This window comes from Colletotrichum navitas, assembly GCF_030913465.1.
Source record: "Colletotrichum navitas strain CBS 125086 chromosome Unknown LY79scaffold_25, whole genome shotgun sequence".
In the NCBI taxonomy this organism is placed as follows: Eukaryota; Fungi; Ascomycota; class Sordariomycetes; order Glomerellales; family Glomerellaceae; genus Colletotrichum; species Colletotrichum navitas.
In genome coordinates, this window is record NW_026850571.1 from 54,483 (window position 1) to 69,177 (window position 14,695).

General features: G+C 57.0%; 6 protein-coding genes across 6 annotated transcripts; 3 read left to right on the forward strand and 3 right to left on the reverse strand.

Annotated features, from left to right (window-relative positions):
- Window positions 1-2,932: 2,932 nt before the first annotated feature.
- LY79DRAFT_669253 (PHB depolymerase family esterase) lies at window positions 2,933-4,537 on the forward strand (the record flags this gene model as incomplete). The annotated part of the gene is made up of 6 exons (XM_060563617.1): window positions 2,933-3,388; window positions 3,611-3,982; window positions 4,051-4,125; window positions 4,191-4,364; window positions 4,426-4,462; window positions 4,518-4,537. 6 exons carry the CDS (start codon window positions 2,933-2,935, stop codon window positions 4,535-4,537), a joined length of 1,134 nt encoding a protein of 377 aa, XP_060414711.1.
- Window positions 4,538-6,949: 2,412 nt separating this feature from the next.
- Window positions 6,950-8,818, forward strand: LY79DRAFT_514260 (transmembrane amino acid transporter; the record flags this gene model as incomplete). The annotated part of the gene is made up of 2 exons (XM_060554587.1): window positions 6,950-7,530; window positions 7,576-8,818. 2 exons carry the CDS (start codon window positions 6,950-6,952, stop codon window positions 8,816-8,818), a joined length of 1,824 nt encoding a protein of 607 aa, XP_060414712.1.
- A 637-nt stretch (window positions 8,819-9,455) lies between these two features.
- Window positions 9,456-10,352, forward strand: LY79DRAFT_514473 (uncharacterized protein; the record flags this gene model as incomplete). Its single annotated transcript, XM_060554616.1, has 1 exon — window positions 9,456-10,352. The coding sequence occupies one exon, from the start codon at window positions 9,456-9,458 to the stop codon at window positions 10,350-10,352; it is 897 nt and encodes a 298-aa protein (XP_060414713.1).
- Window positions 10,353-10,827: 475 nt separating this feature from the next.
- Window positions 10,828-11,367, reverse strand: LY79DRAFT_514273 (uncharacterized protein; the record flags this gene model as incomplete). Its single annotated transcript, XM_060554590.1, has 1 exon — window positions 10,828-11,367. The coding sequence occupies one exon, from the start codon at window positions 11,365-11,367 to the stop codon at window positions 10,828-10,830; it is 540 nt and encodes a 179-aa protein (XP_060414714.1).
- A 105-nt stretch (window positions 11,368-11,472) lies between these two features.
- LY79DRAFT_551816 (uncharacterized protein) lies at window positions 11,473-12,213 on the reverse strand. Its single transcript, XM_060557677.1, has one exon. The coding sequence runs from the start codon at window positions 11,940-11,942 to the stop codon at window positions 11,523-11,525; it is 420 nt and encodes a 139-aa protein (XP_060414715.1). The 5' UTR covers window positions 11,943-12,213; the 3' UTR covers window positions 11,473-11,522.
- A 308-nt stretch (window positions 12,214-12,521) lies between these two features.
- Window positions 12,522-14,190, reverse strand: LY79DRAFT_514238 (uncharacterized protein; the record flags this gene model as incomplete). The annotated part of the gene is made up of 5 exons (XM_060554584.1): window positions 12,522-12,557; window positions 12,604-12,656; window positions 12,719-13,724; window positions 13,785-13,945; window positions 14,010-14,190. The coding sequence occupies 5 exons, from the start codon at window positions 14,188-14,190 to the stop codon at window positions 12,522-12,524; spliced, it is 1,437 nt and encodes a 478-aa protein (XP_060414716.1).
- Between the last annotated feature and the right edge of the window lie 505 nt (window positions 14,191-14,695).

Below are 14,695 nucleotides of genomic sequence, written 5' to 3' on the forward strand. Positions count from 1 at the left end.
CTCGACGCCACCGTGCAGGGAACGGCAGGTTATTGCCTGGCTTTTGCGCCTTCGCTGCTGAACATGGACGCGGAAAACCCCATTCTGCTCTCCCACATCACGACGGTGTCGCGAGAGACTCTCAAGACTGCCACGGTTCCGGATTCCACATGCCGCGGAGTGGTCCACGTCGGCATCTGCATAACAATACTTGCTTTTCAACAATCTCATAATGGCGCAGTTCATCTTACCATGGTCACATCGTTCGACTGATGTATGTAGATTAGGTACCTAGAATGCGTTCCCCAATCTCGATGACGTGGCCTAGACACTTTGATAGAGCGACCAAAAAAAGCAACATGGATGGATGCGGCCCGGGCCTCCGGCGCTAAACCATCGTGGAGCTCAGCACGCCCGCATGCTGCTGCTTGCTGATCCGTTGCGAAGACTGGACGCCGTCGACGCATCTCAGATGCGCTAGCTTGGGTGTGTGTGTGTGTGTGTGTGTGTGTGTGTGTGGCCTTTAGCTTGGTTTAAGCTCTTCATGCTGTGGCCGTCAAACGGCCCAAAGTACAAGCTTTATTTAAGCTTCCAATCGAGCAAGCTACTGTCGGATCTCGCTATCGAACTCTGATTTCTGACATGTCTTTTGGCCTCCCTACATAAGCTCTCGAATTGCATATTGTGAGACGCTTCTTAGGAGCGAATAGCCTCCAAATAAGTGCTGCGTGTTGATTCATTGGCCAGAGTTGGGTACCAATGATTCTCTGCAGCAATGATGATACCGTTCAGAAGATGTTTCTCCGTATAATACCCATTGCATGGACCATCGTGAGCTGTGCCTAACAGAGCAATTGCGCATCCCATCATGAGTGTCTCTCTGCCGGCTAGCGGTCGTGGCGATCGCGCACATTCTCGTAGCACCCACTGACTTGCGACGAACCTAGTGTCAAGACTGCCGAGATTTTACCGGTCCTCAGCATGGTCGAAGAGGAGCTGTCCCAGATATTTTGACCGACGGCGAGGGTGAGCTAGGCAGGCAGCTTCATTATACATCAAGCTCACAAACACACCTACCTCTCAAGAATAGCGTTAGGTCTCTCTGCTATCGACCGTTATCTCGAATTGTTGTCTGCATCTCGGCGCTCGTCTTCCTCGGTCCCAAGCTCGACCGCAAGCCGGGATGACTTAGGGTCACCGTACACTACCTTATACAAGCCATGACCACTGCTAAAGTTCTACGTACTAGCCTCTAGCTAGTACGTTGCCTGATGCGTTGGCTTTCTCCCCGGCGTCGCAGGCTTGGTACCACAAGATGCCCTCGAACTGTGCCAGATTTGAGAGATGGAGGGAGTTCTGAGGGAAACTCGTGATGGGTGGCGGAGCTCATCGCTATACCGTGCCGAGCTCATAAATAGCATGCTAATGAACGCGGTGCTCAAAGCAGTCACCTCGGGCCCGCCATTCTCATTCCGCTACCCGTATTGATTGCTAATGAGACCGATGGACGATTGACCTAGGCAGAAGATGTAGGGATGATTGCAGCTTGCTTCATAGAAGGACGGGATTTGCCGTGTCTTTGGCCAATGTAAGCCGAACCATCTGCAGAAGACAATTACGAGCAGGAGATACATCCAGACCCTAGAGGTTCGAACGTCGTCACTTTCTGCGCATGCGCGAGTCCGGCGTCAGAGAGCACACCGGAGCATAATATAGGCCCCAGCCTCGTCACAAATGCACGTTCTGACCGGGTCTTTTTGGTGCGGGCTCTGCGAGGCTGGTCGTGTCGAGCCTCCTGCTTACGCCCGAGTTCAATCCAGCCATTGAGACTGGACAATCGCCGAGCCCATGCTGTTTGCGTTTTCAACGCTAGGGGATCTCAGAATGACAGTATTGGTTAGGCGAAGGAAGGGCATTGCGTGATGCTCATAGAAGCAAAGTGGGAAGGGTTGTCAGAAGCTGAACGAAGGAGATTAAGTGCAAAATTGTTATTATGCTCCGAGCCTCGGCAACATGATACGGAGACCAAGGAAACATTGGCAACCTCTGCAGATGGCAGACGTACTAAATGAGGCTGAGCAGAACTCCAATTAAGAAGTGCCCCAAGGTAACATATGCCCCTGAGAGTGAATGTAGCCTCAAGGATTCCTGTGCCTTACTAACCTGTTCTTGGTAATACGCGTCAATAGTGCTACTCTGAATGTGACCTTGTCAAGTCACGGAGTCGACCATGTCATTACGGAGATTCGGACGTGAATCTCTCTGAGTAGGTGATTGGCGGAATAACACCCCTCGCCGGAATAGCACCCCTCACTCAAGTCCCAAGGCGGGGTTTCTTTCTCCCAATCGCGGAGATGGGCTCGTCCGCCCCTGTAAGTGAGTTCAGCAGCGCTGGCAGGCCAAGATGCCAAGATACCAAGACATACGAGCTAGGAGTCAATCTAGATCAGCAGTTGCTCCACGAAAGGATGTGACACGCGCCCCCCCCCAGGACGGCCGGTCGGCTACGCCGATGGCGCCCTAGAAGGCTTCCACCTTCGACCAAGGCCCGCCTCCTATAACGGGCGGGCACCCCGCATCGCCCGAACCAACTCGAGGCGGACGCCGCGCTCATGAGAAATAGACGATACAATGATAGCGCCCAGGAGCAAGAGGCGGGAAGCATGGAATCCCTCCAACGAGGACGCGAGGACATGGGAAACACAGTACGGGTTCGGCCGCGATGTGTCGGGACGATGCCCGGATCGACGCGATACGATCTCTGACATTGGAACGGAGGCTTGTCATCCGCGTCGGCTGTGGGAGACGTTCAACGGGTTCCATCAAATACGCGCATGGCAATTAGCAAGCCGCCTCCGCGGGCGACGGTATATAGATACACACATACAGTCAAGAACAAGCCAGCATCCAAAGCACTGCTCCATCAGCCCTCCCACTCACGATCGACAGCAAGATGAAGTGCCTCCTGGTCCTCGCTCTGCATGCCCTCGCCGCCCTCCTGACGCCCGTCTTAGGCGCCGAGGTGGTGCCCCGCGCAACCTTCACCGAGGTGAGGGACTACGGCTCCAACCCGACAGGCACGGGCATGTGGCTCTACGTGCCGCGGAACCTGGCCGCGAAGCCCGCCGTCGTGGTCGGCCTCCACTGGTGCAGCGGCAGCGCGCAGGCCTACTACCAGGGCACCCACTGGGCGAGCAACGCGGAGAAGTACGGCTACATCGTCATCTACCCGCAGACGCCGTACCTGCGCAGCAACTGCTGGGACGTGTCGAGCAAGAAGACGCTGACGCACGGGGGCGGCGGCGTGAGCACCTCGATGGCGAACATGGTGAGCTTCGTGATCGCGCAGTACGGCGCCGACGAGGGCCGGGTCTTTGCGACGGGCACCTCGTCCGGCGCGATGATGACGGTATGTCCAGAACGCTGTGAAGCTTCTCTGTCATTTTTTCTTCATTTTTTCTTCACTTTTTCTTCATTTTTTCTTCTTCTTCTTTTTTTTTCCCTCTTTTTTTTCTTCTTTTTTTTTGCTTTTCTTTTTTTTTTCTTTTCTTTCTTTCTTCTTTTTTTCTTCTTTTTTTCTTCTTTTTTTCTTCTTTTGTGAGAGATCCGTGCCGTTGACGGAGGCGAACAGAACGTCCTCGCGGCGACGTACCCCGACGTCTTCGCCGCGGGCATCGCCTACGCGGGGGTCCCGGCCGGGTGCTTCATGTCGGCGGACGAAAGCCCCGACTACTGGAACGGGACGTGCTCGTTGGGCCAGACCATCTTGACGCAGCAGCAGTGGGCCGACGTCGCGAAGGCAATGTACCCCGGATACACGGGGCCGAGGCCCAAGATGCAAATCTACCACGGTTCGCTGGACACGACGCTCTACGTGCAAAACTACTACGAGACGATCAAGCAGTGGACGGGCCTGTTCGGCTACTCGACGACGCCGGCGTCCGAGACGCCCAACTACCCCCGCAGCCCGTACACCAAGTACGTGTTCGGGGACAAGTTGGAGGTAAGGTTCGAGGTCCGGGCGAGCGAGAGGCCAGGAGGAGGCACGCCGCTGACTGGTGGCGTTCATAGACGTTCTTGGGCAATGGCGTAACGCATTCGATTGACGTTTTCGCCGAAGAGGATCTCAAGTGGTTCGGGTTCCTGGTAAGACGGCCCGAGGAAGGGGTTTGTTCTGTGGTCGGAGAGAGAAAACCTGACCGTGATGGCAGACGCCGGTGAGCCCCTCCTCCGCGGCGACAACGAGCCGCGCATCCACAACGCTGGCGGCGGCGGCGAGCACGACGACGGCGGCGGGAGCGACGACGACCTCGGCAGCCGCCGGATCGGGGACGGCACCGCAGTGGGGACAGTGCGGCGGAATCGGGTGGACGGGACCGGCGACGGTGAGTTGCCATCCAGTGTCGAGCGATTGTCGGGAGCTACGGATGCTGACTTGTCGAACAGTGCGTGGACCCGTTCAAGTGCAACAAGGTCAACGATTGTAAGTGAAGACGCATCCACAATGACGCGGACATCGCGGCTGACGATGACCGAAGGGTACTCGCAGTGCCAGTAGATGACGACGCAGAGTGACGGAGGTGCCGAGACGTGGGACAGCAAGGTTTCCGGGGCTGTCTGTGGGCGAGAGGAATGCAACGGCAGGCAAAAGAGCGCGAATCTGTTTTCAGTCAGGACGACTTGACCTGGACGCCCAGAACTTGACATTCGATGCATGAAGGGAAGCATGTCACGAAGCTGCGAGTCGCTTCTTCTCCTCTCCTAACGCCGCTCGCGGGTGCATGTTGGCGGGCTGACTATACCGGCGGTACGGTATGCCGAGGACGGGGACGCAACATAGTGCCGCAAGCGGTCATCGGCAGGGAGTGACTGACACTCGGGCTGCTCCAGACACAGACATGCCGTACACTAAAAGGAACAGAGTGCGAGCCGATACGGCAAGGCCTTTTGCCCGTGAGACAAGACGCATTCCAGCGAAAGACAGCGGAGTCGTGTCTCGGCAGCGTTAGACCGCGACCGTGTCTTGTTCTGTCTCATCAGGAGGAGCGGAGCCGGAACTGGGGCTGGAATGGATGGGCTCGGCTCTCGGATACTCTGAACGGTCATGTAAAGTTGCGCATTGACGAACGAGAGTCGAGAGCAAAAAGGGGGCCGTGATGCTTGCTCCATCGTGAAAGCCGCTCTCAGCCGCCGGGTCTCTCGGTTGGCCGGACAATCACGACACGGTGAGTGACCGCTTGTTCGTGATAGCTGTCGGAGAGGTTCCGACGAGCTTGCTTCGCATGCTTGTATGCTTGTTCGACTTTTCCCCTTCCATTCCGAACCTCGTTCCTCTGCACGATCCGAGTTTTCAGGGTCCCCCGGTCCGGTGGCGTCATGCAGCGGCTCCGCTTCGCGAGAGAATTTGTTGCGAAGAAGCGCGTCCCGCCGACTTTACGCCATTGAGAGGGATGGCGAAACCTTTGCAGAGCCTAGAAGAGCCGTGACAACTGGGGAGAGGGACGGTTTGTCTACGACATATCCCCAGGATGACGAGTCGGGCCAATCGGCGACAAACCAGAGAGACACCCTACAAAAGAAAGGGTGTATGTACCGTGATCTAATGTCTTGCCCGTTGTCTTACCCAAGCCCGGGGACAATGCATAAGCCAGCATAAGCCACGTACACGGCACTCCTTATACACTTAGGAGTATGCCAATGCTGCATAGTGTAGTATCATGGATACATAATATTATGGACCGAGTGCTTGAATCAAGGTTTCTACTGGACCCCGGCAAGCTCAGCCTAAGCCTCCTCACCTCACCGCCATCCATCCACCAGCAAAATCTGCAAGTAGGGTCGGGCTGTTTGTTGTTCGTTATCCGTTACCTCAGCATTCTTCCTTTCCCCTTCACCCTACGGATACATAGTAGACCATGTTCTCTACCGCCGTCCCGAAACCTGGTTCGTCCGTCTGTCCGTCTTATGCACCAGCGGCACGAGCCTGCACAAGTCTCTCCACCGGCTCAACAACTCACCCCGCTTGCTCTGCGGACTGACGTAGGGCACTATGCACTCAGGCACCGCAAAGCAGAGTCCAGCCAACCCAAACAGCTCGCTCCTGCGGTAGACCCGGTTGGGTCTAGCTCCTGTCTTGCTGCGGCATCCTTGTCTCTGCATTTCTTGTCTCTGGTGTGTCCTTGGCCGCCTTTGGGTAGGGGGGTAGGGGAGGGGGGGGGGGGGAGAGGATGTTCTCGCTTCTCTTTTCTCTTCTCCCGTTGGCTCACCGGCTTCTTCCCATGGTCCCGTACCCCCCCCACCCCCGCGATAGATCGTGACTTGTTCACGGCCTTTGAGTTTTGCGGTGCTCCTCAGAATCTGCTACGCGGACTCGACCGCCACCACCCCGTCCACGCAAGTATTGCCCTATCTTGTTCCCGTCCCATGCATGAGTCCGCAGCGGGGGGACTGCAAGCGGCTCGAGCTTCGTGAAGTCATGCCCCACGGACACGCACTCGACTCCGACCTGTGAAAAAATACCGTTGAAGCTTTTCAGGTTTCCCTATTTCTGATACGTTGTGTGCATTTGCCCCCATCTCACGATCCTATACCCATAGTTGCGATTGCACCTTGGTAAAAGAGTCTGCAAGACCGCTATTAGCCGAGGCATCTGTAGTTTCTTTCTGTTTCGCCTCCCATCTCAACCTCTCTCCTCCATCTCGCCTCTTCATCAACCATCTGTATTCTCGACCCAATTGGTACTTTCCAGCAAGTCCTGCAGCTCGTTCTCTTCGTTCCATTTCGGGCTGGCTTCGTCGTCGTCGTTTTTGCTGTTGTTGTTTTTGTTATTGTTCTTGTTGTTGTTGCTGTTGTTGTTCTAGTCTCCGAGTCTCCAAAACCCTCCTCCAACCCCAAACGCCACCGCCTTAGACTCTTCCTCCACACGACGTCACACCACCAGAGCATAACGGCCTCGAACCTCACGCCCACCATGTCCGACACAACACCCTCGTCCTCGGACGAGCGTCTTCGCACTGCCGTCATCGCGAACCACCTGCCGGCAGGCTACGGCACCTCCTTCGATGGCGTGCGGACCGCCTCCAACGCCGACCTGACCCGACAAAACTCCAACTCCAACCCGACGTCGAATCCCGCCGCCAACGGGAACGGTCACGACGATGCCGACGCTGCCGCCGCCGCCGCCGCCGCCGCCGCCGCCGCTGCCGAGGAGCGGGAGGCCTCGTCCCTCCTCCTCCCCGGCGGCGACATCCACCGCGACCTCTTCAAGATCTCGGCCCGCGAGCAGGGCGTCAAGCGAGCCCAGACCTTCTCCCACCCGCGCCGTGCCGACTCCGGCCACGAGTCCGACATACCCGCCTCCGAGATGCTCATGCCCCAGGGGTTTCGCCGCCAGTTCATCATGCAGAAGCAAGGCTTCACCGCCGCGAACCTGCCCATCACGAGGAACTTTGTCGAGTTCCTCGACTTCTACGGCTCCTTCGCCGGCGAGGACCTGGCAGACTCGGACGAGGAGGCCATCGAGACGGACGACGACGAGGAGGACGCCGACGAGTCGCGTCGGCGCGGCGGCGGCGGCGGCGGCGGCGGCGGCGATAGAGGTCCGGCGGGCGAGACCCGCCCCCTCCTCGGACGGCGGCGGTCCTCCCGGTTCGCGCGCAAGGCCGGCGACGCCTCGACGACAAAGACCTTCTTCACGACCCTCAAGGCCTTCATCGGCACCGGCATCATGTTCCTCCCCAAGGCCTTCAAGAACGGCGGCATCCTCTTCTCCTCGCTGACCATGCTCTTCGTGGCCGCCGTCTCCATGGCCGCCTTCCACCTCCTGCTGCAGTGCCGCGCCCGGTACGGCGGCGGCTACGGCGACCTCGGCAAGGAGATCTCGGGCCCGCGCATGCGCGCCCTCATCCTCGCCTCCATCGCCCTGTCCCAGATCGGCTTCGTCTGCACCGGCCTCGTCTTCGTCGCCGACAACTGGTTCTCCTTCCTGCAGGCCGTCACCGGCGGCGCCAACCCGCTCGGCTCGACCGCCCTCATCGCCCTGCAGGCCGTCGTCATCGTGCCCCTCGCCTTCATCCGCAACATCTCCAAGCTCGGCCCGGCCGCCCTGCTCGCCGACGTCTTCATCGTCGTCGGCGTCGCCTACATCTGGTGGTACGACATCTCGGCCCTCGCCGCCCGCGGCATCGACCCGACCGTCCGCCTCTTCAACCCGAGCTCCTACACCCTCACCATCGGCGCCTCCATCTTCACCTTCGAGGGCATCGGCCTCATCATCCCCATCCAGGCGAGCATGAAGAAGCCCGAGCACTTCGAGCCCCTGCTGGCGGCCGTCATGCTGCTCATCACCTGCGTCTTCACCTCCGTCGGCGCCCTCTGCTACGCCACCTTTGGCGACCGCACAAAGATCGAGATCATCGACAACTACCCCCAGGAAAGCCGCCTCGTCAATGCCGTCCAGTTCATGTACGCCCTCGCCGTCCTCGTCGGCAACCCCGTCCAGCTGTTCCCGGCCATGCGCATCCTCGAGGGCAAGATCTTTGGCCACCGCTCCGGCAAGAAGGACCTCCTGACCAAGTGGAAGAAGAACGCCTTCCGCACCCTCCTCGTCACCCTCTGCATCGCCATCTCCGTCGCCGGCTCCGCCAACCTGGACCGCTTCGTCGCCCTCATCGGTTCCTTCGCCTGCGTGCCCCTGGTCTACATTTACCCGCCGTATCTGCATTACAAGGGCATCGCCGAGACGAGGGAACAAAAGGCTTGCGACATCGCCCTCATGGCCCTCGGCCTCGTGGGCATGGTGTATACAACCGCCATCACCTTGGCGACCAGCTTCCTGTAGAGCGTAGAGCAAAGACCAGACACCTGTTTAGAGTAGAGAGGACGCTGAAACCCGCTTGGGCGTGTGCTGTGATTGAAAACACCTTAGAAATACAAAATCGTCGACTTTATGACTAAACTTAAATAACGGCCAGACACGATCGCTCGCCGGCAACCGTCCCAATAAAGTTCTGACCACGTCTTGAAGAAGGCGGCCGGCCCTATCGAGACCAACACTCGAGTGAGGAATCCCAACTGGTGAGACTGTCAACTCTGTTTGCTCTTAAAGCCCCATCAAGCCTGATCGGCGTCAAAAGAGCTGCGTTCCAGAGATCAAGGCGCTCTGTGGGCTTGTCGATATCTGGCACAGACATATCAGCAATATGGCATCCAAGACATGACATCGATGACGTAGCTCGTCCCCAACTGATCGACAACCTTCAACCTCGGAACCCTCTCCCTTTGTTTCTGCACACAACATGACGCCTCACTAAATCCCATCCCATTGCATTGCCGGCCTTCTCCAGATGCTATACCGACCGCTTGCTCTCCATCGCATCAGAGTACTCGGCCGGACCGCTCGAAAGATCCTCGTCACGCACCCGATCCGCCTCCACCTGCGTCTTCTCCCGCAGACAACACCCCTTCACACCACCACGATGAGCTGGATGGACTCTTGGTCGCGGCCCTCCAAGTCCCAGGCCACGCCGGCGCCGTTCTACCTCCTACCCAACGGCGACGCGACGCCCTACTGTCGTACGTGCGGCCGCGTCATCTCGAGCCGCAGGTCCACGGCGGCGTCCAAAGCCTCCAAGACAGCCGAGGCGAAGCCCGAAGCCAAGTACTGTTCCTCCCGCTGCCGCGGCCAGAAGCCCGGTCGCCTAGACAAGGAAATCGAGCGCGCCTTTGTGCGCTTCCTGCAGGGCGAGGAGGAGGTCGACGGGACCAAGACCAAGAAGGTCAAGGGCGACGCCCGCACCCTCGTGCCGTGCGACCTGGTCGAGAGCAGGGTCTTTGGCGACAGGCAGGATCCGGACAAGGTCTACGGGCGGAGGAAGAACCGCGCCTCGAGGGTCATCCGAGGCAACGCCAACTCGGACTCGGACGACGAGGCAACCGACGTTCGCGGGAAATCGCCCGGCGACAAGCACGACGGCCAGGACCCGGGCGAGGAGGTCATCGACGAGATGCTCGGGCTGGGCCGCACGAGGTCCGCGGAGATGGACCCCAGCGTGCAGGCCGGCCTCTCGGTGCGCAGCGGCACGCGCGTCAGGCCGCCGCAAACGCAGAGCCAGGTGAACGGCAGCGTGGGCGGGGAGAAAGGGCGCGCCGAGCGGACCGAGGAGACGGACGAAATGCGCGAGAAGCGCGCCGAGGGGCAGAGGAGGGCGCACGAGCGGGAGATGGTGCGGTGCGCCGCGCGGCGCGGCGTCGTCTTCGGGTTCCTCGTGGACGGCAAGGACGAACGGAGGAAATGCGAGGCCGTGATGCAGGGGAAGGTTGTCGAGCCGAGCTATGCCAAGGGGGATTGGGCTGTCAGATGGCGGGAGGACTGATGCACAACGACAAGTAGATGAGCAAAGAGCAACTCGGCAAAGCGATGGACTGGGTGTCATCAACATGACCCAAGAAAGTCCCCTCGCGAGTTATCGATGCTAGCCAAGTAGCAAAGGTTGATCTTGCCCTGCATCTCGACAAGAAAGCCTCCGCCGATGCATTTCTCAACTCAGATATTCACCCTCGGTCTCGTTGTTCCGACTGAGCTTCGTCGCCAGAATTCATCTCCCCGGCTTCCCTCCCCTTCTTCACTTGTTTCCAGATACAAAAGGAAGGCTTTCTTGTCACAAGCATGGAGGGTCACGATCTTTGCAGCAGAGAACAGGGGTCTGGATAAGCGGTAACCGCTCCTAGTCTCGTGTTTGCGACGGGTGTCCAACTGGAGGGTGGCTGTCCCTCCTGTGTGTGTACACCACACGCCATGCTGTGTACTTGCGCGATCTCGAGAGGGATATTGCCTTGACTACCTACGTATCAAATGCTCTGTCTTTGTTCCACCTCCTTCAGCAACTCCCTAAAGTCATCTACATTGTGCTTTTCGGCCATGGTCTTGATATAAGGCAGCTGCTGTGTTAGCCAGTCATCTTCGTGACCGGCTTCTGGAATGACCATTCCACCTTCCCTGATGGCCAACATCGGCGTAAACATAACCATAAGCAATCTTTTGGACTCGTCAGGTTCCTTGTACCCTTTGGTGTTTCCGGCGCCGGGTTCCTCTAGAGCGCTGTCCCACGCTTCTTCGATGCTGGCTGCGAGGTTATCGAAGTCCGCCTTTGTTCGGGACGCCGACGTCCGCACCGCCGCAATTATGCGGTTGGAGTTGGTGGAGTGCGGCTTTCCAGCCATGAAGTATGTCCCATCATCGGGTTTCGAGCTCTGGTCACTGAAGCTCACATGCACGAAGAACGCCGGCGTGTTGAAAGCACTGCAATGAAGGTTGGTGATGGAAAGGGCAATGGACTGTCGCTGGGTTTGAGATAGAGGGTATGTGTGGTAGATCTGATAGAACGGCATTGCGATGTAGCACAAACTGAAGCGTTCGATTTGCTGCGGGCGAGTGGCACTTCGGGATGGAGACGAGAAGATAAGCCACGAGACCGTTGGAGCTTACAGTATTCTATTTATTGTTTAACAATAAGATGACCGGTGTCCTATCGCTGGTGCACCCGTTAGTCCTTTGAACCTCGGTTGTGCTTTGACGGATGCCGCGTGTTGATCGACGTCAGAACTGCCCACCCATGCATGCATCGTGCGGGGTACACGAATTCTTCTTTCTCAGTCTCAATTTGTCCGCTGTTCATAAATGGGCCGTGTAGTTTGAGAGGCATCAAGATATCCTTTGTCCATGGATATAATCGAGGACCTGTGGCTACCTGACGAAGGAGGCCTTTCGCTTCCAAATCCCTAACCAGATTCGCGAGATGAGAGTCACAGCCCCGCGCCATTCGCAAAGTCATCGCCACGGGAAGATACTCCGTGTGCAGAGACTTTGTGCTGTTGTATGAGACATCGCCGATTGGCAACACGACATCTGGAGTTCCAGCCATGTTTGGAACGGATGAGTCTTCGAAACTAAAAGGTGGCGCCATGCGGGCCTCAAGATAGGTGTCGCGCTACGATGGCTTACCTACGGACCAGGGATAGATATCAGATGTGGAGGTCCTCGGAGCAAGACTCGGTATCACATCTTCCGTGGCCAGCCGTCTCATACCAGCTCTTTAAACCGTAGATGTTGCGAAGGGCCTCAGCATAGACGTCGTCCGTTGCGTGGGTGTGCGGCTGGTAAGCCATGTCTATGGCGCAGATTGACTGAACGATCCACAAGATATTCCCAGCTTGACGACGCAATGATAGAACACAACTTCGAGGTGAGAAAGCAAAGTTTGGACCATACTCCAAGGGCAACTACATGTTCTGTACACAACTAGGCTTCTGTCTACCCACCCAGCAGCCCTGTCCTTCACTGATTGATCATGATACAGTTGACCCGTTGCCCTGTGGCACAAGATCAGACGCAGACCTGTGGATCTTGAACGTCTTATGGTCAGAAATCCCGTCTGCCTCGTGGTCTACTGCAGGTTTGCATTCGGCAACTGCATCCTTGTGTTTCAAGCAGGGTGGGAGCCGACCGCCGTGATTGTTCCCAGGACAATATGTTTTATCGTTCTTCAAGCGCCAGAGCAGGGACTCGTGAAGGACTGCGTCTGGGGGGATGTCACGAGTGTTTCCACCATTAAGCGGGAATCGGACGTTCTGCCACCCACTATCCTCGAGCTCCCAACGGGTGATGAAAGGAAGCCATTCTGTTGGGTTCGAGTTAGTATTGAACGACGGGAGGGACGTGATGCAGCGGGGAATTCCTTACCCATGAACTTCCATAGAAGTACCCTGAAGAAAGCGGTGCCGCAGCCAAACGCAAGAGAATCGTGGATGACGCCCCTGAGCGCTTGCTTCTTGTGTTTCTTGAAGCGGTCCTTGAATACGTGGAGGCTTTCGCGCCATTTCAGAGCCGCTGACGGCTCTTGCTTACCGACGAGCTCGACTTCGCGAATCATCCAAGCCAGCGGGATGTCGCTCATCTGCAAACGGTCGTGTCCCAACGCTTTGCTCGCCCCCTTGGTCTTGCGGCTCACCCAGAAGTTCTTGACGCGCTCCCAGAAGGTCATGTTTTCGCTCCTGGTGTCAAGGGGGTTGTCGTCGGAAGCGGGCCAACCACCGCCGACGTCTCCGTGGCAGCCGGGGAACCAAACCTCCTTGATGTCCTCGTGGGTGTGGTCAGTGTCGCGCATGTCCTGGGCGAGGAGTGCCGCCTTGAACTTGACGCGGCGCTCGTCGACGGCAACGGCATGCCGGACATGGTTTGCCGTACCTACAACAGGGACCGGGACCGGGGTGGTTCGCTCCAAAACGGCGACGGAGTTGACGCAATCCCAGATGCCGAGGAAAAAGACCTTGATGTTGGACTCTTCCATCCGCCCACAGTGCATTGTCTTCTCCTTGCGGCAGAACGTGTCACTAAACGCCGCAATCTCATCCCGAGCCACTTCGTATTTGTGACCGTGGGCTACCGGGTCTTCGCCCTCTGCATGGTCGTCATGGAGAGGGTGCTCGTCGTCTTCCACGCCTGAGGCTGGGTCGTTGTCATGGGATGTATCATCCGGATTTTCACTCTTACGTTTCTTAGACTTCTTGGGGTGGGCAACAATGAAGTCTTCGACCTCGCCTGCCAAGTAGCGCTGATAGAGACGGTAGGCGAAGGGAACCATCTCTTCGTTGCCTTTGCAGAGAAGACCCACGGTATGAATCATGCGCGCCAGAAACTTGGCTGTAAAGGCGCCGCGACTGAACCCGAACATGTAGATCTTGTCACCCTAGAGATTGGTCCTTTAGTGGCTGTCACTTGTTGCGATAATAACAGTGAATACACTTACAGAATCATAGTAACGCATGAGGAACCGATACCCGGCAAGAACATGAGCGTCGAATGTCGTGCCAATCCCCTGGTCAATGGTCTGGGAGACGGAGCTTCGCATCTCGCCCAACCAGCTTTTGTTGACAGACTCATCGTTGATGTCATATGTGCCGATTCCAGCTGATGAGAGATGTCATGTTAACAGTGACTCGTCGAGCAGTTCCTCTCTCCTGGGGACGCTTACTTTGGTAGTAGTGATACTGGTTCGGATCATTGCGGTCTAACTTGCTCAGTATCTTCACCACATTAGTGTCGGAATTGGAGCCTGTGAACGTGTTTCCTGTTCCATCGAAGCAGAGAACCAGCTTTTTAGGAGCAGAACTCTGTTCCGTCCTTGGATCACCATTGCTCAGGGCAGCAGGCATCGTGTAGAGTGAGTATTATAACAATCTTGAGAACGTGTGAGAAAACTGAGACTAAGGGATGAAGCCGTGGATGGGCTGTCGTATCAGCCGCTTGTTTCGCCTCAAAGGAAGACCAGAAAACTTGATATATGTAGGATTTCGTATGATGTATTATCTGGCGGACTTCCGTACACATAGATCAGTGAGCCCGGCGATCGGGTAACGGCAAAACCTTTACTTATTCCACGACTGAGACATATGAATTGAGAATGTAAATCATGCCCAGCTTGGTTCTGGAGCCGCAAGCCGAGGGAGACAGCTGTGTCAAGCCTCCAATCGTTACCCTGCGGTACAGCTGCACCCGTATGTCGTAATCCAGGTTGTGTATTGTCGCTCCATTTATGCAGGTCACCGACGCATATCGCTTGTACCTTGGCTAACTCTCAATTGCATGTATTATCATACGCTAAGCGAGAATACTTATGTTCGGAGAATCACACCGACCTGTTGCGTCGGCCAACGGGCG